Here is a 14,939-nt window from a genome sequence, read left to right as displayed (position 1 = left end):
AGGCAACAGCAATCACCCAACCTTGCAAAAAACTAAATTATGATGGATAGTTTCAGGGAACATTAATCAAATGATACAGAAGTCTCACAGGATATGCAATCTGGTAAGAGAACCTGATATCAAATTCCAAATACAAAAATTTTGGGAACTTGAGGAGTGTTCGAAGGAGACATTTGCAAGTCGAGAAGAAGAAGAGTGTGAGAAGGAGTTCAAGTACAGGCTACAAATAGATGCAACTGGACGGTTCATAGTACCTTTAATGATAAAAGGGAACATTGAAGATCTAGGTGACACATATGAAACTGCTCTTCAACGGTTCCAAAGTCTTGAAAGGAAGTTATCAAGAAATCCCAATTTCAAAGACCACTACATCAAGTTCATGCAGGAATATGAATCATTAGGGCACATGACACTGGTAACCGAAGAAAAACAGGCCAACATGGTAAACTATTTGCCTCACCATGGAGTTTGGAAGGAAGATAGTTCAACGACCAAACTGAGAGTGGTTTTCAATGGGCCGTGTGCTTCGACTTCAGGAATCTCACTGAACGACCGATTGAAAGTCGGTCCCACCATTCAACAAGACATTTTTACAATTCTTGTTCGCTTTCGGAACATAACATTGCTTTAACCGCAGACATTGAAAAAATGTATCGGCAAGTTCTTGTTCAAGATGAGTATCAAGACTTGCAAAGAATTCTCTGGAGACCAAACATCATGGAAGAAATCAAACAGTTCAGATTGACAACTGTAATCTACGGCACGTCAATAGCTCCATATTTAGCAGTACGTTGCCTGCATCAAGTTGGTTTGGACACAATGGAGAAAAATCCAATGCTCGCAAAAGTCATCATCAAGGACTTTTACGTTGATGACCTATTGACAGGAGCAAACTCGGTTAAGGAGGCAAGAAAACTCAAGGGACAATTACAAGAAACTTTGGGAAAGGTTCATTTCAACTTGAGGAAGTGGACTTCCAACTCACAGGAAGTTATTCATAAGGAAAATGTGGCATCGATTGGACATTTGATATCGGATGATGGAATCAGCAAAATATTAGGTTTACTCTGGAATTCAAGAGATATTTTATATTTCACAACAAGAGTCATTCCAACAAATAACAGGGTCACAAAACGAATCATCCTATCATCAATTTCAAAAACCTTTGATCCCTTAGGATTAGTGGGTCCATGCATCATCAAGGCCAAATTGATAATGCAGAAATTGTGGAAACTAAATCTATCTTGGGATGAATCAGTCCCCAATGACGTTCATACTGAGTGGTTAAGGTTTCAAAATAAATTTGAATGGATCAACAAGGTCAAAATGCCAAGACAAGTAATAAGTGCTACAGCAAAGAGAATACAAATCCATGGATATTGTGACGCATCCGAACAAGCTTATGGTGCTTGTATCTACGCTCGGTCTACTCATTCGACTGGTAATCACCTTGTCAGACTCATTTGTGCCAAGTCGAAAGTATCTCCCCTGAAATGCATTTCATTGCCCAAACTGGAGTTATGTGGAGCACTACTTCTAGCTAGACTAGTGAGTTCAGTAGTAAAGGCACTAGACATGAACATTCAGAAAATCACATACTGGTGTGATTCACAGATCACACTAGCTTGGATAGCAGGGGAACCATACAAGTGGAAAACCTTCATATCAAATAGAGTTGCAGAAATACAGCAGTTAACAAGACTTAATCAATGGAGGCATGTGGCAAGTAAGGAGAATCCAGCAGACATCATATCTAGGGGTCTCGAACCTGTCGAGCTAGCCAATTGTGAGTTGTGGTGGAATGCTTCTCCCTGGATTTCAATGGATGAACAGTTTTGGCCAAAACATGACGTAAAATTCCCTGATGAGATGCCACAACAGAAAACTAATTGTATTAGTTTAGTATCAGCCACTCAACGGTTTGATCTTTTTACAAGGTATACATCATTGACAAAACTGCAACGGGTCATAGCTTACATATTTAGATTCAGAGTTTTAAGGGCATTCAGGCTGTTTTCTATTCGCCATTCACAACGCCTTTCTACGGATCCCTAAGGGGTGTGGCTTTAATTATTCCAAGTTTTTACACCGAGTTCTTCTGTTTTTAAGATTTTCGTTCTCGGACGGAATATTTTCGAGGGAATCGATAGATTCCCTACACAGTCACCCACCAGTAACGAAGTTACGAAATCATAGTTAGGTACTTCTTTGGGAAATGTACCTTCCTACCGGATCTGGTTTTCCTCGTTTCCGGGAATATAGCTTGATCATTGGCTTCGTTTTCTACTGGATCTTCTGTGTGATCTTCCTCATGCTCTTCATTTTCGCGATTGTCAAATATGTAGGCTGGTTTTAATCGGTCGATTGTCACCGTCGTTTCCTTGTCATTGATCTTGATGATGAAATGTTTTGGGTCTCTCCTCAAAACTTCGTATGGTCCGTCGTAGGGTTTCTGCAAACCTAATTTTGGGCCCTCATGTCGGACGAAAACGAACGGTGACGTATCCAATTCCTCGAACACGAAGCTGGGTCGTTCTCCGTGGTGGTTGGCGTTGATAGGTCTAATTTATCTTATTTGTTGCCTCAGATTCACTACGAAGTCGGCTGTGTCCGCACCGTCATCCGTACTTGTAGGTAGAAATTCTCCAGGCAATCTTAATGGCTCTCCGTATACCATTTCTGCAGCGGTTGCTTTCATGTCATCCCGCCAGGCTGCTCTCATCCCTAGGAGGACACTGGGAAGCGTTTCGGTCCATCTGTCGTTGTTGTGGCATTTGATTGCTGCCTTAAGCTGTCGATGGATTCTTTCTACCATACCGTTGGCTGCTGGGTGGTAGGCGGTGGTTCGGATGTGGTTCGTGCCAGTCAACTGACATAGCTCGTTGAACAGGCTTGACTCGAATTGTCTCCCTTGATCTGTGGTTATCCGGAGTGGAGTGCCGAACCTCGCTATCCAATTCGTGTAGAACTCCTTAGCGATGGTGGATGCTTCCTGGTTCTGGAGGGGAATTGCTTCTGGCCATCTGGTAAATCGGTCGACACAGGTGAGGCAGTATCGGTAACCTTCGGCGTACGGCATGGTGATAATGTCCATGTGTATATGATCGAATCGACGTACCGGTGGCGTGAATGACCCTGGTGGAGTGATGACGTGACGAGTAACTTTGGATCGCTGACACTCTAAGCAGGTGCGGGACCATTTCCTGCAATCTGCGTTCTTGTAGGATTTCACATATGCCTACTTATGCGTTTCGTCCCTGGCACACACACCGGACTCATCAGTGTGACTTTGGTATATTTGTGTGTGCCGTGTCACAGACGCTTGGGGAATTTATTATTATCGGGAGCCGCCGGGACTCGAACCCGGCACCTTGTCGCATCTCGGTGAGTGAGTCTACCTCTTAACATCTAGGCTACCGAATGCTGTATTTATTGTTGCTATGTGGAGCTTTATGAGAAGCCGCCACATGACTCCCTCCCCAGTGACGGAGGAACGAAACTTATGCGTGTTACGAGGTCATCGGTGCAGCCGAGTGATTGCCGCCTAATCAGAGCTGCACCTCGCGGCATCGTGCGGACGGTGAATGCCGCCTATTCAGGTCCGCTTTACCGCGGCAGACCAAGGAGCACGTATTGCACGTCATGGGAATGGGCGTCTAGAGTTTCGTTGGAAATTGCAGATATATGGGAGCTTTGCATCAACCTTCTGCTTTTCGGGACACATCGCTAAGACGGTCATTCCCATCACGTCGGGCTTGAGTGCTGTGACAACGGAAACACGAAGCTCGGCGTGCCATCGGCTCTAGTGTCCGATGGACACCCCAGTAGCCGTAACGTTGAGCGGGGCAGTGAGTCGCCTCTGCGCTCAAACGCCGCTGCTTTCCGTCATCACGTCGGGGTCACCAATTTGTGGGTAGTGGTCCTTATACGGTGACTATCAAGTAGTTCACTGCCAAGGAATTTAGGGAAATAAAAGAACGGGATAAAAAAATACGTATTCGATTTATTTCAACCCACTAAAAGAGTTTGAAGAAAATGAGTATTTGTCTAGATTCTTAGGGTCGCTGGACGCTTGGGTCGTTGTGGCTCGGTCGCAGGTAGTTTTTCGCAGGTCGGGAACAGATGTGATATTCTTCAATCTTCTCGTTGTCGGTGCAAGTGTGGAACATCTGTGGAAGTCGTAGTTTCTTGTAGAATGGTCTGAACTCTGTTGAATTATTCTCGCTGAAATGCCGAGTTTTAAGGGCATTCAGGCTGTTTTCTATTCGCCATTCACAACGCCTTTCTACGGATCCCTAAGGGGTGTGGCTTTAATTATTCCAAGTTTTTACACCGAGTTCTTCTGTTTTTAAGATTTTCGTTCTCGGACGGAATATTTTCGAGGGAATCGATAGATTCCCTACAAACCTTTTAATAAAAAGGGCCCAAATTGAGGCATTTCCGGAAGAAATTACTGCACTTTCAAAAGGGAAATCAATTTCCAAGAGCAGTAAAATTTCATCTTTGAATCCATTCATTGATCAGGAAGGTATTGTCAGGGTTGGCGGCAGACTAGGAAACGCAATAGACTTGCCATATAATCGAAAATTTCCAATCCTTCTACCTCAAAATCATGCAATGACAGTCAACAGTTCCATTACAAAAATTTACATGCTGGTCCATTGCCTCTCTTATCGATCATACGACAGAAATACTGGCCCATTGCAGGCAAGGCCAGAATAAAGTCCATTTTAAGGAAATGTATAGTTTGTTTCCGTGCAAGACCCATCACAATGCAACAATTAATGAGCAATTTACCCAAGGAGCTTATTACAGCCTCACGTCCCTTTTTACATTGTGGAACAGACTTCGCGGGTCCGTTTAGCGTAAAGTCCAATAAATTAAGGAATTCCAAAATCATTAAGACATACTTGTGCATATTTGTGTGTTTTGCTACAAAAGATGTTCATTTAAAATTAGTTAGTGATATGAGCACTGACTCATTCTTAAATTGCGTAAAACGTTTCATTAGTAGGAGAGGTAAACCTGTAAAGATATTTTCAGATAATGGCACAAACTTTATAGGTGCTAACTCTGCGCTGAAAGTGTTTTTAAAAATCCTGACTGAAAATGAAAGTGAAATTGGTATTTCATTAGCTTCCGAATCAATAACTTTCAGCTTCATCCCAAGCAGATCACCTCATCAAGGTGGTATATGGGAATCAGCTGTAAAGGCAGCCAAATTTCATTTATATAGGTCACTTAACACCAATTTCACTCCAACCTTTGAATTACTACACACAATAATTGCACAAATAGAGGCTTGTCTTAATTCAAGACCTTCGACACCTTTATCATCAGACCCACAAGATCTCCAGGCACTCACCCCAGGTCATTTCCTCATCGGCGCACCTTTAATAGCCATCCCAGAACCTAATCTTGAGGAAATACAAAGTAACCGATTGACCCAGTACCAACGAGCAACCCAGGTGCTGCAACAATTCTGGTCAAGATGGTCGATCGAATACATTTCCACACTTCAACAACGGGCAAAGTGGAAGACTGAGTGTAAAAACCTATTGAAACCAGGAACATTGGTCATTCTCAAGGAAGATCACCTCCCCCCTTTGAAGTGGAAGTTAGGCAGAGTTCAGAAGTTGTTTCCTGGTGCAGATGGGCTCATACGAGTAGTGTCAGTCAAGGTGCAAAACGGTGAAGTGATGAGAACAATTCAAAAATTGTGCGTGCTTCCCATTGACAGTAATTAAAATGTTCAGTATTGTCATCACAAGGTTTCAGCATTTTTCATTTGTGTCATTTATAGCTTTAAGATATTTTATATATTTTTGTTTTTTTCATTATTTTGAAACCATCAGGTTTCAAGGTTGGCGGTATGTCGGAGTTTATGTATTAGAATTATATTTCAATTTTCAATAGACGGTTGAGGCCAGCCAAAAAGGAACAAGAAATCATTAATGTGTAAGTTCTGTGGTCTCAATTCGACCTAACCGATCGTTACCTTCACTCAACTCTCTTTCAAATCCCTGATTTCATAGTAGTGTTGTATAGACAGCAATCAGCTGACATATCATAGAAATACAGTCCACTTTGGTTCATAACCTATTTCATTTTCATCGTTGTATACTGTTATTGTTCAAATATAAGTATAAAAACCCAAGTGTTTTATCCGAATCTAAGGGTATCCCATTCCGTGGTAGAAATAAGAACAATCTTTTGTATTCCACAAAGTTGGTGCTTTGATAAGCGTACCCTTACCAGTATCAATTACATATGGGGAGAATGTTGTTTGTGTGATGTTCTCTATTGTATCGTCTGTCAATTGTTTGGTGTCTCTTTGTATTTTTGTACTTCTAGTCAGAGTTTCTAGTTTTTCATTGTGGGTTTTTGTACATTCTGTTATTATATTCGTTTGTTTTCTGTGTATGTCAATCATAAATTCCCGTACTGTTTCATCTGTTTCACTATCTTGAATGTTCTCGATAAAATAATTCAATTCACTCTTCATTGTATCAATTTGTTTCGTGGTGTCTGTAATAAGTAAGTTTATTGTTCGTCTGATGAAATTTTGTTTTATTTTCTGAAATTTTCCGGTGAGATACAATTAAAATTGATGTGTTTGGTCTTGAATTTCAAAAAAGTTGGACATAAATTCTGGTGTTTGCATTTCAATAAAGAGATAATCAAAATCTACAATATTTAAATCTATTTTCTATTTATTATTACATGTCCCAAATCAAACTTTCCTCTGACACACTTCAGTTTAACACCAGGACAATCTTGTACTCTTCCTACTCTCACCAAAACGATGTTGTGTTCTTGCAAATTATGACCTATACCAGGAATGTAAGCTACCATTTCTTTTCCGTTTGACAGTCTTACAAGTACGCACTTCCTATTAGCCGCGATTGCATATTGCATTCTTGCTATCTTTTCAGATAACTTCAGTGATTTCTTCATTTCTAATTTTGAGTGACCAGTAGTACTTTGGTATGTTTGTCTGGTTGCCGATCTTTCCATCCTGATGTTTTGTTTATATTTTCTATCTATTGTGAACAGCGCAAATCTTCCTCCTTTGCATTTATATTCGGTTCAATGTTATTTACCTGCTTTTTAATAGTTACTATGGTTTCCTTCATTTGGATGTGTCAGGTTTTTAATGATGATGTTTGTTTCATATAAGAATATTTAATTAGACGTTTCGGAGAGTCTCTCCTTCTTCAGTAATAATAATAAAAATTCTTATATGAAACAAACATCATCATTAAAAACCTGACACATCCAAATGAAGGAAACCATAGTAACTATTGAAAAGCAGGTAAATAACATTGAACCGAATATAAATGCAAAGGAGGAAGATTTGCGCTGTTCACAATAGATAGAAAATATAAACAAAACATCAGGATGGAAAGATCGGCAACCAGACTAAAATACCCAATAGTCTAAGATCCCGATATAGAACGACCTTCACCGAGATGCTTATTTGATAAAACGTATTTTATATTTAATTTAACATGTCAATGAATATATCACGTATGGGTTGCCTAACAAATTTTAGTCCAGAGTAGGTTTAATTAATAATTAAAAAAAATGTTTTTTCCGAACATTTCACCGGTTTGCTTATTAGATGAATTCTATACCAATCGAAAGTATGAAGCCCATAGAATGTGCAAACGTTAGGTTGCCTATTTTTTTCCGGTCACAACTCTCGGTTGCCAGGTATAAACAGGTCAATCTATACTAGCATTTTGCAACGGTCTGACTATTTAATCAAAATCAATATGATTAAAGATTATTTCATTATGAACACGGTGGTATAGGGTTGCCTGCGAAAAATCAGTCCAGAATCCCGGTTGTCGAATTTTAAAAAGTTAAATATTGCTGCGAGTGAGGACACAGCATAGCAGCTGTTTGAAGTCCGTCCAGTGAAAGAAAGAGAGTGCGCATGCTATTTGTTCTTGGAAATGAAAAGGATAGCGATAGACTCGTATACAGTGTGACCAGATTTAGTAGAAATCTACTTTTTTAGTAGATTTTTCGCATTTTCATGGAGTTTTTAGTAGGAAGAAATCCTTTGGTAGATTTTAGTAGATTTTGGTAGTTTTAAAATATGAATCAATTCATTGTTCATTCTCATTGAGGTTCTACGTTCTACGTGTTTCTAGAAGAACGTACCTACTTAAACATAATAAAATCATAAAACTTCTGTCGGCTGAGAATAAATACGAAGAATGATGGAATATCCGAAGGGTGCCTCATTGAAAACAGGTGGTGTGTAAACTTCCGTTGAAAATATACCATTATCTCTCATTTGGTATTCTATTCAGTGGAAAAAAATATGTCTAACTGGAATTTCATCGACAAATTTGGGTGGCTGCATATTTCAGATTTCGAATGCCAAATGCAAGAGAATATTTTCGGCTATTAACCGCATCAAAACAAAAAATAGAAACAGATTTCTAAATAAAAATATAGCATTATTATTACATGCTAAAGAAGGACTTAAAGAGATAGGTGATTGTTGTCGTTTCCAACCTACAAAAAATATACTCGATTCGATGGATAGTGAAAATTTATGTATGGATGTTAAAGACGATGATTTGACTGCAGATTGATGCTGATTTTTCAATAATTTTTTTTATGTTCAACTGTAGTAATTCATTTCTTTATTTAATGTTATTTTCATCTGAAAGATTTTAGTTTTTATTTCTATTTATATCCTTTTGTTTATTTAAATATATAAATTTGTTTGTTTATATTTGCTATTTTGATCCTATTTGTTTCTGTTCGGTTTTTTTCTCCTTTTGTTTTGTCGTTCAAATTTTGAAATAAAATCTTGTTTTATTTTCGCATGAGATATCGCATTTTCATGAAAAATTATTCTGCCAAAGAAGACAGTGAGCACTTCTTAGAAAAAATAAAAGGCTTCGACTCCAACTCCATACCACCATGCTGGATATCATTAATTCAAAAAATTTCACGAACTATTTTTGTAAATTCCATGTGGCTTAATGCAACGGATCCAATATGCGTGAAACTTCAGCCTGAGAACTGCGGTTGGTTCTTAGATGAATATTTTAAACCAGTAGGATTCATTGGGGATCATACACCTTTGAAGATAGAAGACATTGTCGAAAGAACTGAAACGGAGAGTGATGATGACGAAGAAGATTCAGAAGTTGGAGATCATAGTTATATGTTCGATGACTCGGAACATGAATAATTTCAAAAAATTTTTGTATTTATAATTTTTCATGAAAAACAGAAGTATTTTTCAATTGTTGTTTTTCATTTTGTCGTCTAATAATAAAGATGAAATTTGCAAGATTAGTATTATATATGTATTAATATAACCTTCTTTTTTAGTAAAGATTCTTTAGTGTCACATAAAAAATATACACACATAAATAATTAATTGACTATTCCTCTATTTCAAAAATTATCTTCTCCAAAATGATGCACGCATACACGAATCTATCGCTATCCTTTTCATTTAGTGTCACATAAAAAATATACACACATAAATAATTAATTGATTAAAAAAAAATTAAATAACTATTCATCTATTTTGATAATTATCTGCTCCAAAATAATGCACGCATATATCCTTTTCATTTCCAAGAACAAATAGCATGCGCACTCTCTTTCTTTCACTGGACAGACTTCAAACAGCTGCTATGCTGTGTCCTCACTCGCACCAATATTTAACTTTTTAAAATTCGACAACCGGGATTCTGGATTGATTTTTCGCAGGCAACCCTATACCACCGTGTTCATAATAAAATAATCTTTATTCATATTGATTTTGATTAAATAGTCAGACCGTTGCAAAATGCTAGTATAGATTGACCTGTTTATACCTGGCAACCGAGAGTTGTGACCGGAAAAAAATAGGCAACCTAACGTTTGCACATTCTATGGGCTTCATACTTTCGATTGGTATAGAATTCATCTAATAAGCAAACCGGTGAAATGTTCGAAAAAAAAATTTTTTTTAATTATTAATTAAACCTACTCTGGACTAAAATTTGTTAGGCAACCCATATGTGATATCATCATCATTGACATGTTAAATTAAATATAAAATACGTTTTATCAAATAAGCATCTCGGTGAAGGTCGTTCTATATCGGGATCCTATACTACAAGTACTAGGTACTGGTCACTCAAAATTAGAAATGAAGAAATCACTGAAGTTATCTGAAAAGATAGTAAGAATGCAATCGCGAAGAATCTTTTTATTGAAATGCAAACACCAGAATTTATGTCTAAGACAATTTACCTCAAATTTTCAGTAAATCATTGTTCATGAAAAATAGTTTTCACTAGTTTATTATGGTCTGAAAAAATTGAATAAATTTAATTCAAATCCATCAGCCGATCCTACCATTCATTGTTGAATAAATCGTAAAATCAGATTCTTGAGGAATTTACAGAAAATATTTTATATGAGAAAATGCAACAGAAAAAAAGATATTCTGCAAATTCCGACTGCCCTTCACATCTTAAGAAATGTGAAATAATAATTTGAGTGTTAAAGTGAAATTCGTACAGTGGAAAAGATTTTATCCGTATTTATGTTTAATAATTATCAGAAATCTTTTTCCTAACTTCACAATGGCTAAATCATAAAAGTGAGAAAAACATTGATCTTTACTAATTACGAAAGAATTTTCATAAATAAATCACACTCTAAACTATTTTTGAGCATCAATTGACTATTTCGAAACAAATCAAAATATGTTACGCCACTGCTATAGACGCCGGTCAGACAAGGAGCTACGAATGTCGGTATCAAAACAAATGCTTCAGTTACAAGGTGATTTCCATTCCTCTTATTAATGTTCCAAGGATTGCATAGACCTATAAGCTGCTTTCCAGTCAGGTGCGTGTCACCCCGGCTCAAGCAACTGCAATGTACAACCGAAGTGTGTCAAATGCGGAAAAGCTCACTTAACAAAAGATTGTCCACAAAAGGGAGGATAGAAAAAGTCGAGTGTGCAAACTGCGGAGGACCACACACGGCAAATTACCAAAGGTCCCCTACATATATAAGGTATGTCGACTGTCGAGTCGCAAATTAACAAAAATACTTTACCCCGTAAACCTCAACAACCGACAATATCTCCTTCAAAACCTATAAGTACTCTTCCTTTAAATACCAGTTCCATGAACTACGTGAATGCGGTTAAAAATATCCCCCAACAATCACCTGATAAAGATCCTATGTGAGAATTCCAATCCCTTTTGAAAGAAATTCAGGGAACTGAACGAAATCTGCCATTTGTCACAACTGATAAGGTCCGTGTCGCCATCATGTTAGCCAACATCCAGAATGGATAGGCACCAAAAGAAGAAGAATAACACTCATAAAAGAATTAAAAATCGCATTGAAAAACAGCACTTCCCCTCTAGATAAAATCTTGATCATTAGTAAAATAGCGGAAAATATGGTTTATACGAGACTCAAAAAAGATCTCAAAATAATTACATGGAATGCCATTTGCATTAAAAATAAAATTAATGAACTTGAAATTTTCACAAACGAAAACAAAATAGATATAATATGTATCCAAGAGTCGAAACTCGGCTCAAAAACGCCCCCCAAACTACCAAATTACTATTATCGGTAATATAACAATAGTTAATATCTACAACCGACATCAAAGTCCATTATGTTTGAACGAAATGACCGCTCTAATGGCTCTGGGTCATAAAACCCTCATTTTGGGGGACTTCAATAGTCGAAATACCCTTTGGAATTGCCAAACAAACAATAGAAATGGAAACTTATTTCCAAAATTTCTGAGTAACTCAAATTATATTCTGAACTATCCACAAAATTCCTTTACGTATTTTCCTCCGAGAAATGCAAACCCTTCAACATTAGACCTAACGATTTCGAAAAACTTAGCAATTAAAGAACCATTTGCATTAAATGAATTAGATTCTGATCATTTACCTGTACTGTCGGCCATTCCAAATTGTAACTGTCAAACCAATATATTCAAAGAAAAATACCTACCTACTTAAACGACTGGACAAAATTCAAAGAATCGTGTAATAAATACATCAAGGTAAATTTACAAATAAATGCCGTTCTCAAAATTGAAAAAGCCGTTGATAACATCACAAGCACTATTCGAAGATGTTTGAAACTCTCAACAAATAAATCAAGTATAAAATACGACTTCATAGAACTAACCCTCTGAAGTAAGAGAATTTATTAGGTCCAAAAACAAAACCAGAAAAAGGCTCCAATGCAATTTTAGTGAAAGTTTATATCATGAATACAAGGAAAAAGTCGCCCTTATCTCTTCTTTGAAAACAAAAAGATGGGAAGACTCAAAATCTAACCAACTCAAGCGATATGTGGAAGTTGGTTAAATCGCTAAAACAAAAAGATAGTCTTCGCAAAATCCCTCCCCTTCAGAGCCACCAAGGTTTATTAGTCAACGATAAGGATAAGGCAAACCATATAGCCGAATCATATGCAGAAATCCACGACTTAACCAAAACGCTGTCAGGTATCGAAACAGAAAATTTAGTAGAAGAATCAATTAAAACTTTTCTCGAACAACCCTTTAACACCCCAGGTGAAAAATTGACATATCTTTTTGAAATTAAGACAACAACAACAACAAGTTCTTTATTAATAAGAATCGATAGGCCATCGACCGAGGTCCTTAGGCAATAGGTATACAATTAAAAAAGAAAATATATATACATAAATACTATGAGTTTTATCAACATCATTATTGTAGAAGTAAAATATCATCATCATCATCATCAAACATCACTAATAGAGCGTATAGAATGCATAAGACCGTGAAAGCAATATACCCCAGAGTGTCTCAGTGAGTAACTTATGATAACCATATTTGAAGAAATCCATATATTTCAAACCGGCCCGACATCTATTGCCCCAATCAGTGAATCGAAAAAAATCCGCCATGCTCAAAAATTCCGCCGATTAGCAACACTGTGAGCTGGTGACAAGGTCTGTAGATTACACAGGTTGTCTCGTAACTTGGTTTGAAGAGTGGGGTAACGCGTCATCCGGTGTCTTTCAAGGTCTATAAAGTGTCTGTATCATTGCATCATTGACAGACATTTTATCGTAGCTATTTTATGATTGAAGATATTAAATACTATTTAGGACAGGCTACAAACGATATACGCGATCAAACTAATAAGAAAATCCGTGAAAACCCACGATTTCATTACAATCAAATGTTATATATTTGAATGTGTAAACCGAGTGACGTCACGAATGGTTGACGCTGATTGGTTGAAAGTTACGAGACAACCTGACTAAATCTATAAACCTTGCTAGTGAGCCATTTTAGGCTCCGCCGTAATTAAAATAGGAAAAAGGGGGATCGACGTTGCCAAATTCAAGAGCGACCTTGAAACTATTTTTCTGGGACATTACAGAAAAATTATTAATTTCTATTATTTCTCAATCTAAAATACATCTAGCACCTATAAATATGGAAAAAACAAATGGATAAGAATAACTAAAGCTTCAAATGATATTTTGATAGTAATTTTAGGTCACTTTTACTGTCATACAATAATTCCACCATTGCCAAGTGTACGCACAGAACACTAAATATATGTGTACGTATAACAATTCAATACATTTATTTCGATTCTTCCATAATAAACCATGAGTAATATATATTTATATAAACTTACTGCATTTAACATAAGCAGTAAAATGGGCTAATTATAAATGATAATAACACTTATAATCGAATTTTGAAGTGACACCTCACCTCACGTGTGCATCTTTGTCATTTGTCACAGAGAATGTCGTTTATGTCACAACGTTGCCAAGTTTGTATCGAGATAAAAACCGTTGGGTCCAAGCATAGAAATATAACATAATTATATTATATTTCTATGGGTCCAAGGCAGCGGATTTGAAGTTGTAGGTTGTATGAAAAGTTGCCTATCATAAAATGGTGTTTCATTTATTAGAATATGAATTAATACTTTCTTCCGTCAACGGTTTCATCAAACTTATGTTTAAAATGAAAAATACATCTAAATATTAACATTTGAACAGATTATGGTAATTTTGCACCTAAATCGGGGGCTGAGTCCAACAAATTTAAAAAAATATAAAGAAAATTTATCATTTTATGGAATTGATGTACCCATAGACAAACTAGTTTATCTATGGATGTACCTAAACAAAACCAAAGCAATATCCTTTGCGAATTATTTCTCGAAAAAGTAACTCTAGAACTAAAGTGACACAAGAATTAGTAAAAGTGAATATGGAAATGGAGTACAAGCAAAAAGAAATGGAGTACATTCAAAAAGAAATTGAGTACAAGCAAAAAGAAGTGGAGTACATGCAGAAAGAAATGGAGCACAAGCAGAAAGAAATGGAATACAAGCAGAAAAAAATGGAGTACAAGCAAAAAAAGATGCAGGATCTGGAGATGATGTACATACAAAGAAGAAGTGAATTAAGACTAAAAAGAATACAAGGAAGACTGAAATATTCATGGCTTACTCAATTATCTCATCCAAAAAATCTTTGACCTTTGCTAATGCTGATCAGGGAATTATTGATGAAGGAAATAACTTTTTAAAGGAGACAAACCCAACTGCCAAGATGATCAAACTGACAGACAGTTGAAACTGAATTATTGTACAGAACATTAACAACGAAATAAACAGTTTATTTAGAAAAATTTTGTTTCTTTCAAGCAAAGGGATCATATAAGTAGGTACCCTAATATACAAAGTTAAATATATGCATTATAATTCATCAAAATTTAAGTTCAATATAAGAATTGCATTATTATATCATAACATTTTGTTACATACTTTAGCAAATAAATTTCTAAAATTCAGTAGATAATTTCTTGAATAAATTTAAGGTCTGTTGTTTCTGTAAAATTTGAACGAATTCGCATTCCTTTC

General features: G+C 36.5%; 4 protein-coding genes across 9 annotated transcripts in view; 2 read left to right on the top strand and 2 right to left on the bottom strand.

Moving 5' to 3' along the window:
* Positions 1-14,939, top strand: part of LOC123679837 (rap guanine nucleotide exchange factor 4) — a 697,170-nt gene that overhangs the window by 411,332 nt on the left and 270,899 nt on the right. The gene's annotated exons all lie outside the window — the stretch shown is intronic.
* LOC123680828 lies at positions 649-2,055 on the top strand. Its single transcript, XM_045618944.1, has one exon. It carries the CDS (start codon positions 649-651, stop codon positions 2,053-2,055), a length of 1,407 nt encoding a protein of 468 aa, XP_045474900.1.
* On the bottom strand, positions 2,567-3,094 carry LOC123680827 (uncharacterized protein K02A2.6-like). Its single transcript, XM_045618943.1, has one exon. The coding sequence runs from the start codon at positions 3,092-3,094 to the stop codon at positions 2,567-2,569; it is 528 nt and encodes a 175-aa protein (XP_045474899.1).
* Positions 6,703-7,017, bottom strand: LOC123680826 (40S ribosomal protein S12, mitochondrial-like). The gene has a single exon (XM_045618942.1). It carries the CDS (start codon positions 7,015-7,017, stop codon positions 6,703-6,705), a length of 315 nt encoding a protein of 104 aa, XP_045474898.1.

This window comes from Harmonia axyridis, chromosome 5, assembly GCF_914767665.1.
Source record: "Harmonia axyridis chromosome 5, icHarAxyr1.1, whole genome shotgun sequence".
In the NCBI taxonomy this organism is placed as follows: Eukaryota; Metazoa; Arthropoda; class Insecta; order Coleoptera; family Coccinellidae; genus Harmonia; species Harmonia axyridis.
Note: the sequence above shows the minus strand (reverse complement) of the source record. Positions and strands in the feature narration are given on the sequence as shown.